Source organism: Acyrthosiphon pisum, chromosome A1 (assembly GCF_005508785.2).
Source record: "Acyrthosiphon pisum isolate AL4f chromosome A1, pea_aphid_22Mar2018_4r6ur, whole genome shotgun sequence".
In the NCBI taxonomy this organism is placed as follows: domain Eukaryota; kingdom Metazoa; phylum Arthropoda; class Insecta; order Hemiptera; family Aphididae; genus Acyrthosiphon; species Acyrthosiphon pisum.
In genome coordinates this window covers 37,875,995-37,888,874 of record NC_042494.1, presented here as the reverse complement: position 1 = coordinate 37,888,874, position 12,880 = coordinate 37,875,995, and the positions used below count along the sequence as shown (strand labels likewise).

Genomic DNA, 12,880 nt, shown 5'->3' with positions numbered 1-12,880 from the left:
CATGGTTATTTCAATTTGCATGGTGTTCTTGATTACAACTGTATTCTGTGTATTGTGTACAAATATTGTATATATTATAGGGAGTATCCAAATTCACCCAAAATATTTTTGTCCCAATGTACAATTTTCCCAATTTTGGAATAAAAGTTAATTGAGAGGAATATTGTATATAATGTTGTTCTATGATTGTAAGTGTAAAGCACGGACTACTACAGTAGTAGTCCGTAGTGTAAAGCATAGAGTATACTCTATGGTGTAAAGTACATAATATTATTGGTTTGCTAGAGGTCAGTGACGTTTGTTGTAGTGCATGTGATCTAAGTGATAATATCTATGATAATATGAAATCACAATATTGTTGTTCTCCTGAACTATCATGAAAAATCGAAAATGATGGTTTATGTGGATACCCAGCAAAATAGTTAGCGCCGCAAGACCGACACTACTAATAAGTTATAGATTGATTTAGCTTGGTGTGAGTACTTTTCAATTTTATTCTATATTTTTACGCTGTGTATGCCTTTTTTTTTCACCAAAAATACACTTATTACTGGACAGCCATTAATTACTGTTACAGTGACTAGTCGCCATTGTTTATTTCAACAAAAAGTAAAACAAAAGTACTAGTTACTACCTACCTACTAAATACTAATAACAACTATTTACGATATATATTTTCCTATATTCTTCTACCGCATACTTAAGCCTGTTGTGAAATTATTGAATCATTCAGGTTACTTTCTTTGTTGATTGTAAGGTATATGCAAATCCCAGTTGGGCTACATATAAACCAGGAAAATAATTACAGGAACCAGTATTTATTTACTATATTATTATTTAAGGATGGTAGGTATTACACAGTATTTTTTTGGAATGATATATTTATAGTTATCATAAGAACTAATATGATATAAATCAGTAAAATAAAATTCTGTAATTCTGTTAGTAAGAAACAGTAGTGATTATGATAATATTATTAGGTACTTGGAACTGCAAAAATCAGGACCAACGTTAAATAAGAATCTAATTTTACAGGATGGGTACCTATTGATTGGGAGAATATTACACAGTTCAGGACTGTATTTTTTGGTAAAATATGATTCTTATTTATTACCTGTCCTGAAACATACAGTGCTGTTTAATATCAGTCCTCATTTTAGAGACTTGAATTATTATTGTTCCAGATTTGATTCCTAAAATTTATTTTACCGTTTTATATTATCCTGGTTTGTATAATTTCGGTCAATATTATATACCAGTTCAATATAATACTTATTCCTGTATAATATGTACCATTCTTAAATTATATAATTTTTTGGAAATAATATTCCATACAAAAACAATCTCAAGTATTTTTTTCTGTTAAATGATATCTTCATGAATATTATATCCCCCTCCCGTGAGGAAGTAACACTATATTGCCTATAATATTTAATATACCTATATATTTTAATGACATTGTCCATGTTTATGCTCTTAGGCACAGCATGATCATATGAAATCCGTACTCTCTTACCTCTACTGTAATGGGAGAACATTACCAACATTTTTTTGAAGTGAGTTAATCTTTAATTATATAACAGAATGTAAGATTTTTTCATCAAATATGCATTAATATATTATTGTGGTTCTTGATTTTGTAATTTTAGAATCATAATAGTATTGACCAAATACTCGAACCAAGATGTCCTGGCTACTATTGTGGTCGACTAGATTTAGGTAATGGACGTACAAGTGATTGTGGTTCGTGTCCTTCGGGTACAAAAGTGAATTCAATTCATATTTGTCAACAATGCACAGATTCTCCTTCATCATATGATTTCATGTACCTCTTATTCATGGCGACAGTGCCTTTATTATTTCATGCTGTGTACATAGATCTTTCTTTGTCATCAATATTATGGGCATTCAAAGGAAAAAAGTATCTATTTTTTAATTTCTTTTTTAAAGATTGTTTTAATTTATTAATATTTTCATCTTATATTTTGACTGCCAAATTAATTATTACATTTTTATTACAGTGGAAATTCTCAGAAAAAAACTAAAACAAAAGTTGTCCTAAATGTATCAGCAATATTGGAAATATTTATTGCAGCGGTTTCAGCAGTCCTAATTGTTGATCCTATTGGTCAACTATGGATTCGATCATGTCGTACACAATGGCTATCTGATTGGTACACCGTTTTGTATAATCCAACACCAGATTACCGTGAATCATTACGATGTACTCAAGAAGCTGTATATCCATTGTATGTCTTATTTATATTTTATGCCATCGATTATAAATGATTATACCTGTTACATAATTTCAATAATATTTGCCATGTGTATTCAAATATTACTTTATGACATATTTTTATTTTTGGTAAAAAATTTTCAGGTATTCCATGGTTTTTATTTTTTATTTGGCTTGTATAATTGTTTTGCTCACGATACGTCCATTGTTGTCTGCTTATTTCAATCTTAACAGAGGGGCCTATTTGAAAACTATTTATGCCGGATTATATTTTTTCCCTATAGCAGCTATAATTCATGCGTTCCTAGGAGGTATTGTTTGTAAGTATATTTTAAAACATTTTATTTTAAGTATGTGTTATTTAAATAATATACGTTTATTTTTATTAGATGTCACATTTCCTTATATTGTAATTGTTGTTTCTGTAATATCAAGTGCGATTCATTTTGCTACAGAAATAAATCAGGTATTACATTTTAACTGTTTCATTAAAATAATAAATAATACTATTTTAAATTCTATAGTCTGCAAAGTATTTGATTGTGAACACTGTATGTGTACCAAGAAACATACTGATTGTAGCTGTACATTGGGTCAGTCATGGATTTGGTATTGTTGCCATAACTCAGTTGGAAAATCCACCAGTTGACTATGCTTTATTGTTACTCATTCCTTTACCAACCCTTTTTTATATAGCAACTACACGCATAAGTGAACCATCAAAAATTCTTGTATTATGAATGGTGAGTTAATTGTTGAAATTAAAAAAAAAAAAAACAAGTGTACAATTATTAACTATATTTTTATACTGTATATATATTGTTATTTATGAAATAAAAAAAAATCATTATTTATAATAAATAATCCAATGAATTTTAATATTATATTTTTAATTTCTGAAAAACTTTATGCATTAATAATAAATAAAATGATTAATTGCATAAGTAGTAAGTCAGTTTTTAATGGAATTTAGACTATTAAAGCATATTTAGTGATAATCTCATAATTTCATAACAATAATATAACATCACACTTTATGTGCAGCTGATTTACTTGGAATGTACCAAATTGTATTTGTAAATATCTTAGTACTTATTGATATTATGTTGAATGTTCTTTTAAATTGGCAATCTCAAGTTTGCAGATAGACATTCTAGCTACTGTAAATTGTATACATATTATAAACTATTATAAAACTATATAAACAACCAAAGTTCTTGTATCATTTATTTAATTATTTGTGTCACCATATTTAATGTTTTTAAAAGTTTTCTGCATAAAAGATTAACTCTGTGTTTGATTAACACATACTTGGATTTAAATGAATTACAACCAAATAATAGCTGATCTTTGAACCATGATTTATGGAATAGTTTTTGTACAAAATAGTTGTAATATTTTTATCCTCATAATCACCATAATATCTTTTAAACATATTTGCATTGAATATTATTTTTAGTTAATACAATTTAATAACTCGGAAACTACTATTTAAATTTTTGATGTATGCCTGTTAAAATGTAGAAAAAATCTATTAGGCTAACAATTTATGGTAGAAAAGATTAATGGAAAAATATGATTAGACTATAAAACAGCTTCTCAATTTATAATTAAAGGAAAAAATTATGATGAGCATGCTTGATATGGATCATTGTGCATACTACCTATATAATATTTTCATCTATATTCTATTCATTATATTCTCTATATAGTTAATAAAGATATAGATAGGCTATAGATATATTGATCATAGACAAATTAATTGTGTCAACTATTTACTATTATGAATTCAATTGCATAAAAAAAAATTCTAGGTGGATAGGTGTTTTTGAATGGGTATGAGAACTCATAAGTTATGACATAACAATATAAAATACAAGCTCTTCTATAGACTACAAAATAATGGACATTTTTTAGAAGCTTTATCTTAATTTAAACAATATAAATATGTTGCCACGAGAGAAAATTAAGAACAAGTTTATGATATCATTGCTCTCTCCAATTCTCATATTATATTATATATCATTCTGTATTAGTACCATTATACTTCTACTTATACAATTAAGCATCACTGATATATAAAAATATTTTTATATACCTGTGTTTAAAATTATTAATTATCAATTATCAATAATATTTAAGAAAGTATAAACAATAAAAATTCATCAATGTTTAAACCAAGGGTTATTTCTGGTAGTAACTAGTAACTAGAGAATTTTTTCAAGCTGTTCATATCAATATAATCATATTTTTTATGTTAATGTGTAAAAATTCCTTTCTGATAAGGTCCTAGATAGAATAGTCCATAGTATTTTTTAAGGACCATTAGACATTAGTTGTATACTTGAATGCCTAAAGTATATGGTTCAGCGTTCATTAATTGAGATTGAATGCTTGTATAAAGGCTTAAAGCTCATAATATATAAATGCTTCATTATAGACATTTTAAGTTATAATACCTAGATTGTTATAAACTTATAAATGTATTATAATGTATAATACTATTCATGAACTATAAGATATTAAATTTAAAGATGTTCAAGTCTAACATGTTACTGTAGTTGCTTAATATGCAATTATGCAACCCTGCATTAAACATCATAATAATATTACATTTCTGGTCACGATTATAGACATGCATAAGTACAAATCACAGACTTCTATGCTACCATATTGTTCTATGATATTATAGAAGTCTGTGGTACAAGTATAATATCTTTAATCGTGTTTATGGTATGTCCTCCTTATCAGTCATCATTACTTATCATCTTCGACGACCGCAGCTGCCGCCTGGGAGAACTGTCCGGACTCCGGTTCTCGGGTACTATAGTACTCGTACCACAGAATAGATTAATCTACAACTACTACAACACTGTGCTCATACTATATAGTATATACTATATATGTCTATATATTATAATACGTTAGACGTACTTCGTTTCATTCCGTGCAGTCCGGTCCGCCGGCGGCCCACAACCAAAACCGCACAGTGCGGCAACGTGGCACGAGAATTCCATCCGTGTGCGGATTGCTTGCGTGCGTGCGCGTGTGCGTGTGTCAGTGTCAGACTGTCACTGTGTGTGTATCTGTGTTGACGCCCGAAATTTTTTGTTATTCCGTCACACACGACACATTACATCAATATAAGTACTACATAAAAGATCGTCTGGCTTTTAGGTGTACGCGAAATTTGTTTCCTTCTTTTTAGCGGTCGTTCTGTACGTGCGCAGTGTTTTTTTTTTTTAATTTCGTCCCCTCCCCACCCACACCCGCAGTACGCGCCGGCCGAGCCGAATTACATGTAGCGTAGTACCTGTGCGTCTCGCACACGATTTTGTGATTTTCTTGTATGTTTTGGTTTTGATTTTGATTTTCTGTCCGGTTTTTCATTCACAATTGCGTTCTGTCATTTCTTTCTATCGACGTCGGTCAGTGTGTGTTAGTTCACCGGGTACACGGTTCGAAGACCGCTGCAGGGCAGCATTCGAGTGCTGCGAGTTGCGAGAACACTTTCCGAGTGCTCTGTGCTGCTTACTTATCAGGTAACTGAAACTACTCGGAGAAATTACTAATTATATTTAATAATGATACTTTAATTGCGTTTTATATCGTCGTCTCGTCCAATGTGTGCATGTGTGTGTGTGTAATTGTGGTATGCACATCGGCCATCGACTGTACGTCTTCCTGTTTCGTTGTCTTGTGACAATATTGGTTTTTTTTTTAGTGTACACATAGGAGTCTTTCCATAGCGGCAACATGCAGACCATCAAGTGCGTGGTTGTTGGTGATGGAGCTGTTGGTAAGACTTGTCTGCTCATATCGTACACGACAAACAAGTTTCCTTCAGAATATGTACCGACTGTAAGTACGCATTACTTTACTATCAATCTACAGTATTATTCATACTTGGGTAGATATTATAATCTATAAATATTATTTTCATTCGACCAAATTATTTTTTTGGTAAATACCTTCACAATAATTTGTTTGTGATGCAAACATACATTAAATATAAGGTATGTACATAAATAATATGAAAACAAACAATTGTTAGTAGGTATACATATAATAATTAATAGGTATCCCACAATAAATATAAATCAATATAAAAAATTAAAAATATAAATTATAAAAATTATATTAGGTAGGTAGGTACATTACAAATTAATCATATTTTCATTTAAGGTTCCTATTTCCCATAAGTATTAATACAACTAAATGTTAGTTAACCGTTTTTATACAATTAATAAACATTTAAAAGAAAGAAACTACTAAGTATCTATTAGTAGGGTTATAACATGTATACTAGTATACTATGTACAATGACTATAATATAACCTTTAAACTTTTTATCTTAATATGTTATGTTTGATTTGATATTATTTATTCATTCATTAATCTCTATATTGTCAATACATTTTTTTAATTGATTTTTATGTTTTTAATTCTTATATATACCTAATAATAAAATTTAGGTATTCATAATAGAAATAAATATGTGTCCCAAACAATGTTTATCTTCTTCTATAGATTTGTTAGACTGGATATGATATCACCCACCAACGATGATTAAATTTCCTATACAGATAATTATGTTACCATACGTGCATGTAACAAAATGTATACTAATTAAAAAAAAACTATTTACATTAACAAGTACATTTTGTTTAAGGTTTTTGACAATTATGCAGTGACCGTTATGATTGGCGGAGAGCCATACACATTAGGTTTATTTGATACAGCAGGTAAAATAATTATTCAACATTGAAATAGTAATTTTTCAATTTATTTTACTCTAAATTGTTATGCTTGTATTTTAATGAATATTAGGTCAGGAAGATTATGATCGCCTCAGACCTTTGAGTTATCCACAAACTGATGTGTTTCTTGTTTGTTTCTCCGTGGTTTCACCATCTTCGTTTGAAAATGTCAAAGAAAAAGTAAAAATATCTTAATGTAACTAAGTTGTTAATTATTGAATAACCAACATGTATTTCTCAGTGGGTTCCAGAGATAACGCATCACTGTCAAAAAACACCATTCCTGTTGGTTGGCACACAAATAGACCTTAGAGAAGATGCCACAACTGTAGAGAAACTAGCCAAAAATAAACAAAAATCAATATCATCTGAACAAGGAGAGAAGCTAGCTAAAGAACTTAAAGCTGTAAAATATGTTGAATGCTCAGCACTTACACAAGTTAGTACATTGAAGTTTTGATATATTTAATTGAAATTGATTGAAAAAATTAACTATAACATATGTAATCGATGGTAAAAGGAAATGCCATTGAAACCTCTGAATAATGGACATTCCCAGTCACTAAAATTGTGACTGATATTCTGAAGGGGTTCAGTTGAGAATTAGAACTAAGATTATGTATAAATGTACTTAACTGTTTTTACAAGTCAATTTTTATTAAAGCCAATAATTATTTTTTGTGATCCGTAAAAAAAACATATATTACTATATGTAATATGATTTAATACAAATAATTGGCTACTTTGGTTTGTTTAAAATCATTTCAATTAATTTATATTATAATTTGAACAATTATTATTAGCTAACGTATACTTCTATGATATGTTTGAAATATAATGTTATTTCAACACATTAGTTTGTTTAACAAATCTTATAGCTGTTTATTATTTAAAAAAACTATTCACTCTATTTTTAACTGTACACAACACTAACCAGTGGTGTAGCCAGGGGCTTGGGTGTTTAATACTCCTTTCTCTATTGCCATATTTTCCCATGATAAATGTATTTATATACATTTATATACGAAAACTGTAAAAAAAACTTGGTTTAATTTATACTTCACCCCCTCCTCCCATTTAATTATCCTGACTACTGACATCCCAAATTATCCTCAAAAAGTATTTATTTTCTCTATAACACATAAGGAAATGTCCATATCGCAGTTTTTGTTTTTGTCCTTTGAGGTTTTCAACTGTAATAAAAGTGGTTGAAAAATATTAATTTTAATCACCAAAATAATTTTAAAGTTTTGCTTTAATTGTTCCCTTGTTAATACTATAGAGTAGTAGAATGAAAATTAGAGTAAGCATTGTTACATAGATACTATTGAAATAAGAATAGTCCATTTGAATGGATAATAAAACCACATTTTAGAAAGAAAAATAGATTAGATTTTGATATGTGCATAAGAGTGCATTAAATAGTTTCCTGTACGTTTACTATACCCATAAACCTTATCTAATAATCATTTACGACTAACACAACATAACCAATGACAGAATGCTTATGGAGTTTCTTAAAAATCTCAGAATCTATTAGTTGTTGCAAACTTAATCAACAATTAATTTTTTTACATTCCTATGAAAATATTTGATTAGAATAAATCTAGACACATGCGTTTATGGGATTCCATCATTAATGATAGAAAATTAAGTCAGAAATTTATTTTCTTTTGTACTACTATTTAAGTTGTAAAAAAAATTATACCTATGCAATGTCTGATGCATTATTGTAATTTATCGTTCTGTATTTGTTCCCATATGACATAATTGAGATTTGTTTTAATAGCTTTAATATTTATCTTCTATTATTTACAGAAAGGACTAAAAAATGTATTTGATGAAGCTATTCTTGCAGCTTTAGAGCCTCCTGAGCCAGTCAAGAAGAGGAAGTGTGTTATATTGTAAGGCTGCGGATAAATAAACAGGTGCGACAATTATGTCATGAAAATATTTAAGATAAAACAATTTAAATCATGATTTAGCATGGATACAATAATGAAATAATAATTATTTTGTTTTTACTAATCTATAAATATATATATAAATAATTTATTTTATATTTTACAAGAAAATATGTGCATTCATTGAATAATAAATAAATAGGTTTTTTATACGCCATAATTAATTGTGGTTGTTTTTGATTATTATAATAATGACCCAATTTATTTATTTTTTTTTTTTGTTCTTTTGTCAATCCTCTTTATGTATCATTTTATGTTGATTAATATAATATATTTTTTCTTGAACATAATATTCACTTGTAACACCAGTTACTTATTTGATGATTAATAATATTATTAAGATACATATTAATTATTATTAACGTTTAAATTAAATCCAGCCATAATATGAAAATAATATTTTACCACATTATGTGTAGGTAGGCTAATAAACCAAAAATTAAAAATTGTATCCATTTACGGAAATAGGTAAATTGTTGTCTGCCGAAAATAATTTTAAAAGTAGACCTAACCGATATTTTTTTAAACTAACTTTTTTTACGCTTAATTGTATTTCTATTTTTTTATAATTACTGATTTGTAGACCAATTAATTTTAATACAATGTTAAGTGAACAACAACTCAAATGCCTCAAGACCTTTTTTATGTCTTTGGACTTTCAAAAGTACAAAATAATTGTATAGTCAAAATTGTACTTTCAATTGCTTATGGATGTTGAACTCTTCTCTGCTTTGAAATGATGAAGAATAATATGACATGCAGATAATGATAACTATTTATACAATCAAAATGATATGTTTAGATAAAAAGACTTATACCTATATTATAATATATATTGTCAACCTCTTTAATAATTGTTGTAAACTGCAGGTGCAATGTTTAAAGTTTCATATGGTTGTTCAATTAACTTAATATAATAGACGAGTCTAGAATTACTTTATATAATAATGTTCTAGATGTTATGGATCATCTTGATGTCACATTGGTTAAATAAAATATTTATTTTTAACTGGCTTTTGAGTTTTATTGTTTGTATCGCATTACCCAAATTGATGAAACTATTATCATCGATTATAGATAAGTGATTAATGTCTAATGAGATTATGAGGATTATTTAATTTTGTACATTTATTCAAATGACAATAATTAATAATTATCATAGCGTCATTATTAATTATTATTTATTGGTATGAGTATTTTTGACGTGCAAATTATATATTATCTTATATTATGTGTTTCGTAGTTGTCATAATATGACCTTTGGTCAATTGAAATTCTGACGTCAATTAATTTACATAAAGTGTAGTTGGTATGGTAACGTATGGAGACGGTTGGTTCATTGGTTGTGATTTTCTATCACTAACCGTTGCAGTAAGCGAACGATTTGTTAACAGATAGCTGCTGGTGTTCAGAAAACTATAACAACTACTGTAGTATTATTATGGTGTGATACTATATAGGTACATAAGTAATGAAATCAATGTTCGGTGGTGGCATAGGGGGAGTCAAAACAAATTAATTATAGTTAATATCTCGCGATCGGTCACCGGACAAAAACCGTACGCAATATTAAAATGTTATTATATTAGATTACTTTGTGCTCGAATGGAGGGGGGGGGGGGCGATGGTCACATAAACCGGTGCGTCATTTCTCCTCCGGCTAGTTTGCAACAACGACAACATCACAATATAATCGTATGATTCTCGTCACTCGTCGGTATGTGACGTAAATGGCTAAATTGTTCGCCACGGTGACGCACACACACTGTCATCATGTTTATGGTGAGTTACTGGTAGGAAGCGCAGCGTAGATCGTAGGAGTCGCGGTATAATTGGTATTGTGGTGACCGGGAAGGGGCATGGCCGTATATGGAATTTAAATTCGTCGTTCATCATGCTATTATTTAGACAAACGTTCATTCAGTCCCAATGCAATGCGACACGTAATCTGCTAACCGCTTATAAACATAATACAATATTATAACACACTACCAAAGTATTACTATATATTCGCGGAATCTAGGGAAAAAAGCCAACTTATATATTTATAAAAAATAATTACGTTCAGTTTTGTCAATTACATTAATCCTAAAATAATAGTATTATATATATTATCTAAGATTCAAAAATGTAATTGAAGATTACTCATAATTTTCCTACCTTTCACAAAAAAAAAAGTCTACTGAAAAGTCAGAATTATTAATTCTTTATTTATAGGCACAATTTCATTCTTTGGCTTGGAGGGGCTGAATATATTAAAGGCAAGCAGACTATTGCAATATAGCATATTAAAATTGTATGTCCTAGGTTTTTTTTTTGGGGAGGGGGACTTAGCACCCCCAATCCCCCCCCCAATTGGCGCCTATGTCTTTATGAGTGTTTGAAGTTCAAAACGAAAAATCGATTTCGACATTGGATATCCGCCCGTAAACTAATGATTCTTCATGAAATAATTTTCTTGTAATTCAAAAACAAATAACTGGAGATGAAATTTTTATCGAATGATTACCGAATTTTCAATACATGGTATTATTTTTAAAATATTTTGTTTATACTTTTTTCCCTAAAAATATCAGGGCATGAAACCGCCTATGAAAAATTCGGTTACCGGGTCAAAAATGTTTTCGAAAGTGGTTACCGGTTTTATAAAAGGGGTTTTTAGTAGGGGTTTTTAGAATTAGTGGTAATTGATAACCGGTCATCAAAATGATCTCTAAAAATGTGGTTACTGATTATCGGTTTGGAAGCGGTTTTAATTCTTCAAGATTACCGGTAACCATTTACGAAACGGTTTTATTCGAAAAATTTTAGTTTTACTTTTAATTTACACAAAACAAATATCCACTTTAAAAAATAGTTCAGGACAAGCTACATTGAATAATAAATACATGTATGGCTATTGGTTATATATTATCATCTGAGGCTGTGGGTAAATATAAATTTAAATTATATTAGTAAATTATCCATCACCATCGATTGAAAAATAGTTCATGAAAAAGTGTTAATCAACGTCAATTACAATAAAATAAAATAAATAGGTAATAATAATCTAATATGTCGTCGTTGCACGTTGGCGGGAACAAACCTCCTATGTAAAAAAAGCGTAGTTTTCAGGAAACACGAAAAACTGTTTTTAACATACGAGTTATTTCATAAACGATTTATAATTAATAGCACATAAGAGGATTTTTCTATGGGGAGATACCACATAGGAGGATTTCCCCGGACGATTTAATGTGGTAACACATTGGAGAATTTATTTATTATTTCTCATTAATTCTACGATGTAGCACATAGGAGATTTTATCAATAAATAGCTTATTTTTTTCTGGATTCAGGGATACCAAAACCTCAAAATCATAAATTTGGCACATAGTAGGTTTTTCCGTCAACGGCGATGTTCTATAATAGGTCTATGAAGCGTATGAACCAATGAATCGTCCTTAGTTTATACGATTGGTTATTATTATTTAATTATTATCAGAAAGTATACCATCTTTAATCCAAAAGTGGGCATTAACTTGTTAAAAAGTTAATTTTTTTTTAACTTGCCCACCTTTGCTTTAATCATACATCTTGTAAATAAAATTATTAATCAAAAAAATAGAATAGCATTTCCAAAAAAAAAAAAAATAAAAATATAATATTATAACGTTCAGTGGCGTGGCGTACGGTAATTTCAGAGGCAATTGCCTCTGAGATTTTTCTTAAATAGAGGGGTAGGTGCAGGGGCGCCATTTGGAGGGGGCAGGGTGTGCACTCGCACACCCTGTAATTGTGTTATCCACAATTGGCCTAGGCCTAATTAATACTATGGCCAGATGGCCTTCAGTTTGCCAATCTTATAATTGTGCATGCACCGCAGCTATTCACTGATAATCATTAAATAATATTATAAAATTGGGTTCTTATAATTTGAT

At 29.2% G+C, this 12,880-nt stretch overlaps 2 protein-coding genes across 2 annotated transcripts; both read left to right on the top strand.

The window, feature by feature from the left end:
* Positions 1–323: 323 nt before the first annotated feature.
* Positions 324–3,100, top strand: LOC100161234 (JNK1/MAPK8-associated membrane protein). Its single transcript, XM_016801132.2, has 7 exons — positions 324–475; positions 1,481–1,556; positions 1,650–1,921; positions 2,022–2,249; positions 2,381–2,556; positions 2,626–2,702; positions 2,761–3,100. Exons 2-7 carry the CDS (start codon positions 1,527–1,529, stop codon positions 2,974–2,976), a joined length of 999 nt encoding a protein of 332 aa, XP_016656621.1. The 5' UTR covers positions 324–475; positions 1,481–1,526; the 3' UTR covers positions 2,977–3,100.
* Positions 3,101–5,205: 2,105 nt separating this feature from the next.
* Cdc42 (cell division cycle 42) lies at positions 5,206–9,974 on the top strand. The gene is made up of 6 exons (NM_001126206.2): positions 5,206–5,778; positions 5,961–6,097; positions 6,909–6,981; positions 7,067–7,176; positions 7,238–7,435; positions 8,815–9,974. The coding sequence occupies exons 2-6, from the start codon at positions 5,993–5,995 to the stop codon at positions 8,902–8,904; spliced, it is 576 nt and encodes a 191-aa protein (NP_001119678.1). The 5' UTR covers positions 5,206–5,778; positions 5,961–5,992; the 3' UTR covers positions 8,905–9,974.
* Positions 9,975–12,880: the final 2,906 nt, after the last annotated feature.

Coding starts and splice junctions, on each gene's coding strand:
- LOC100161234 (XM_016801132.2), top strand. CDS start 1,527: ATGGGAGAACATTACCAACATTTTTTTGAA. Junction 1,922..2,021: donor TGGGCATTCAAAGGAAAAAA/GTATCTATTTTT, acceptor TTTTTATTACAG/TGGAAATTCTCAGAAAAAAA. Junction 2,703..2,760: donor TTGCTACAGAAATAAATCAG/GTATTACATTTT, acceptor TAAATTCTATAG/TCTGCAAAGTATTTGATTGT.
- Cdc42 (NM_001126206.2), top strand. CDS start 5,993: ATGCAGACCATCAAGTGCGTGGTTGTTGGTGATGGAGCTGTTGGTAAG. Junction 6,098..6,908: donor CTTCAGAATATGTACCGACT/GTAAGTACGCAT, acceptor ATTTTGTTTAAG/GTTTTTGACAATTATGCAGT. Junction 7,177..7,237: donor TTGAAAATGTCAAAGAAAAA/GTAAAAATATCT, acceptor TGTATTTCTCAG/TGGGTTCCAGAGATAACGCA.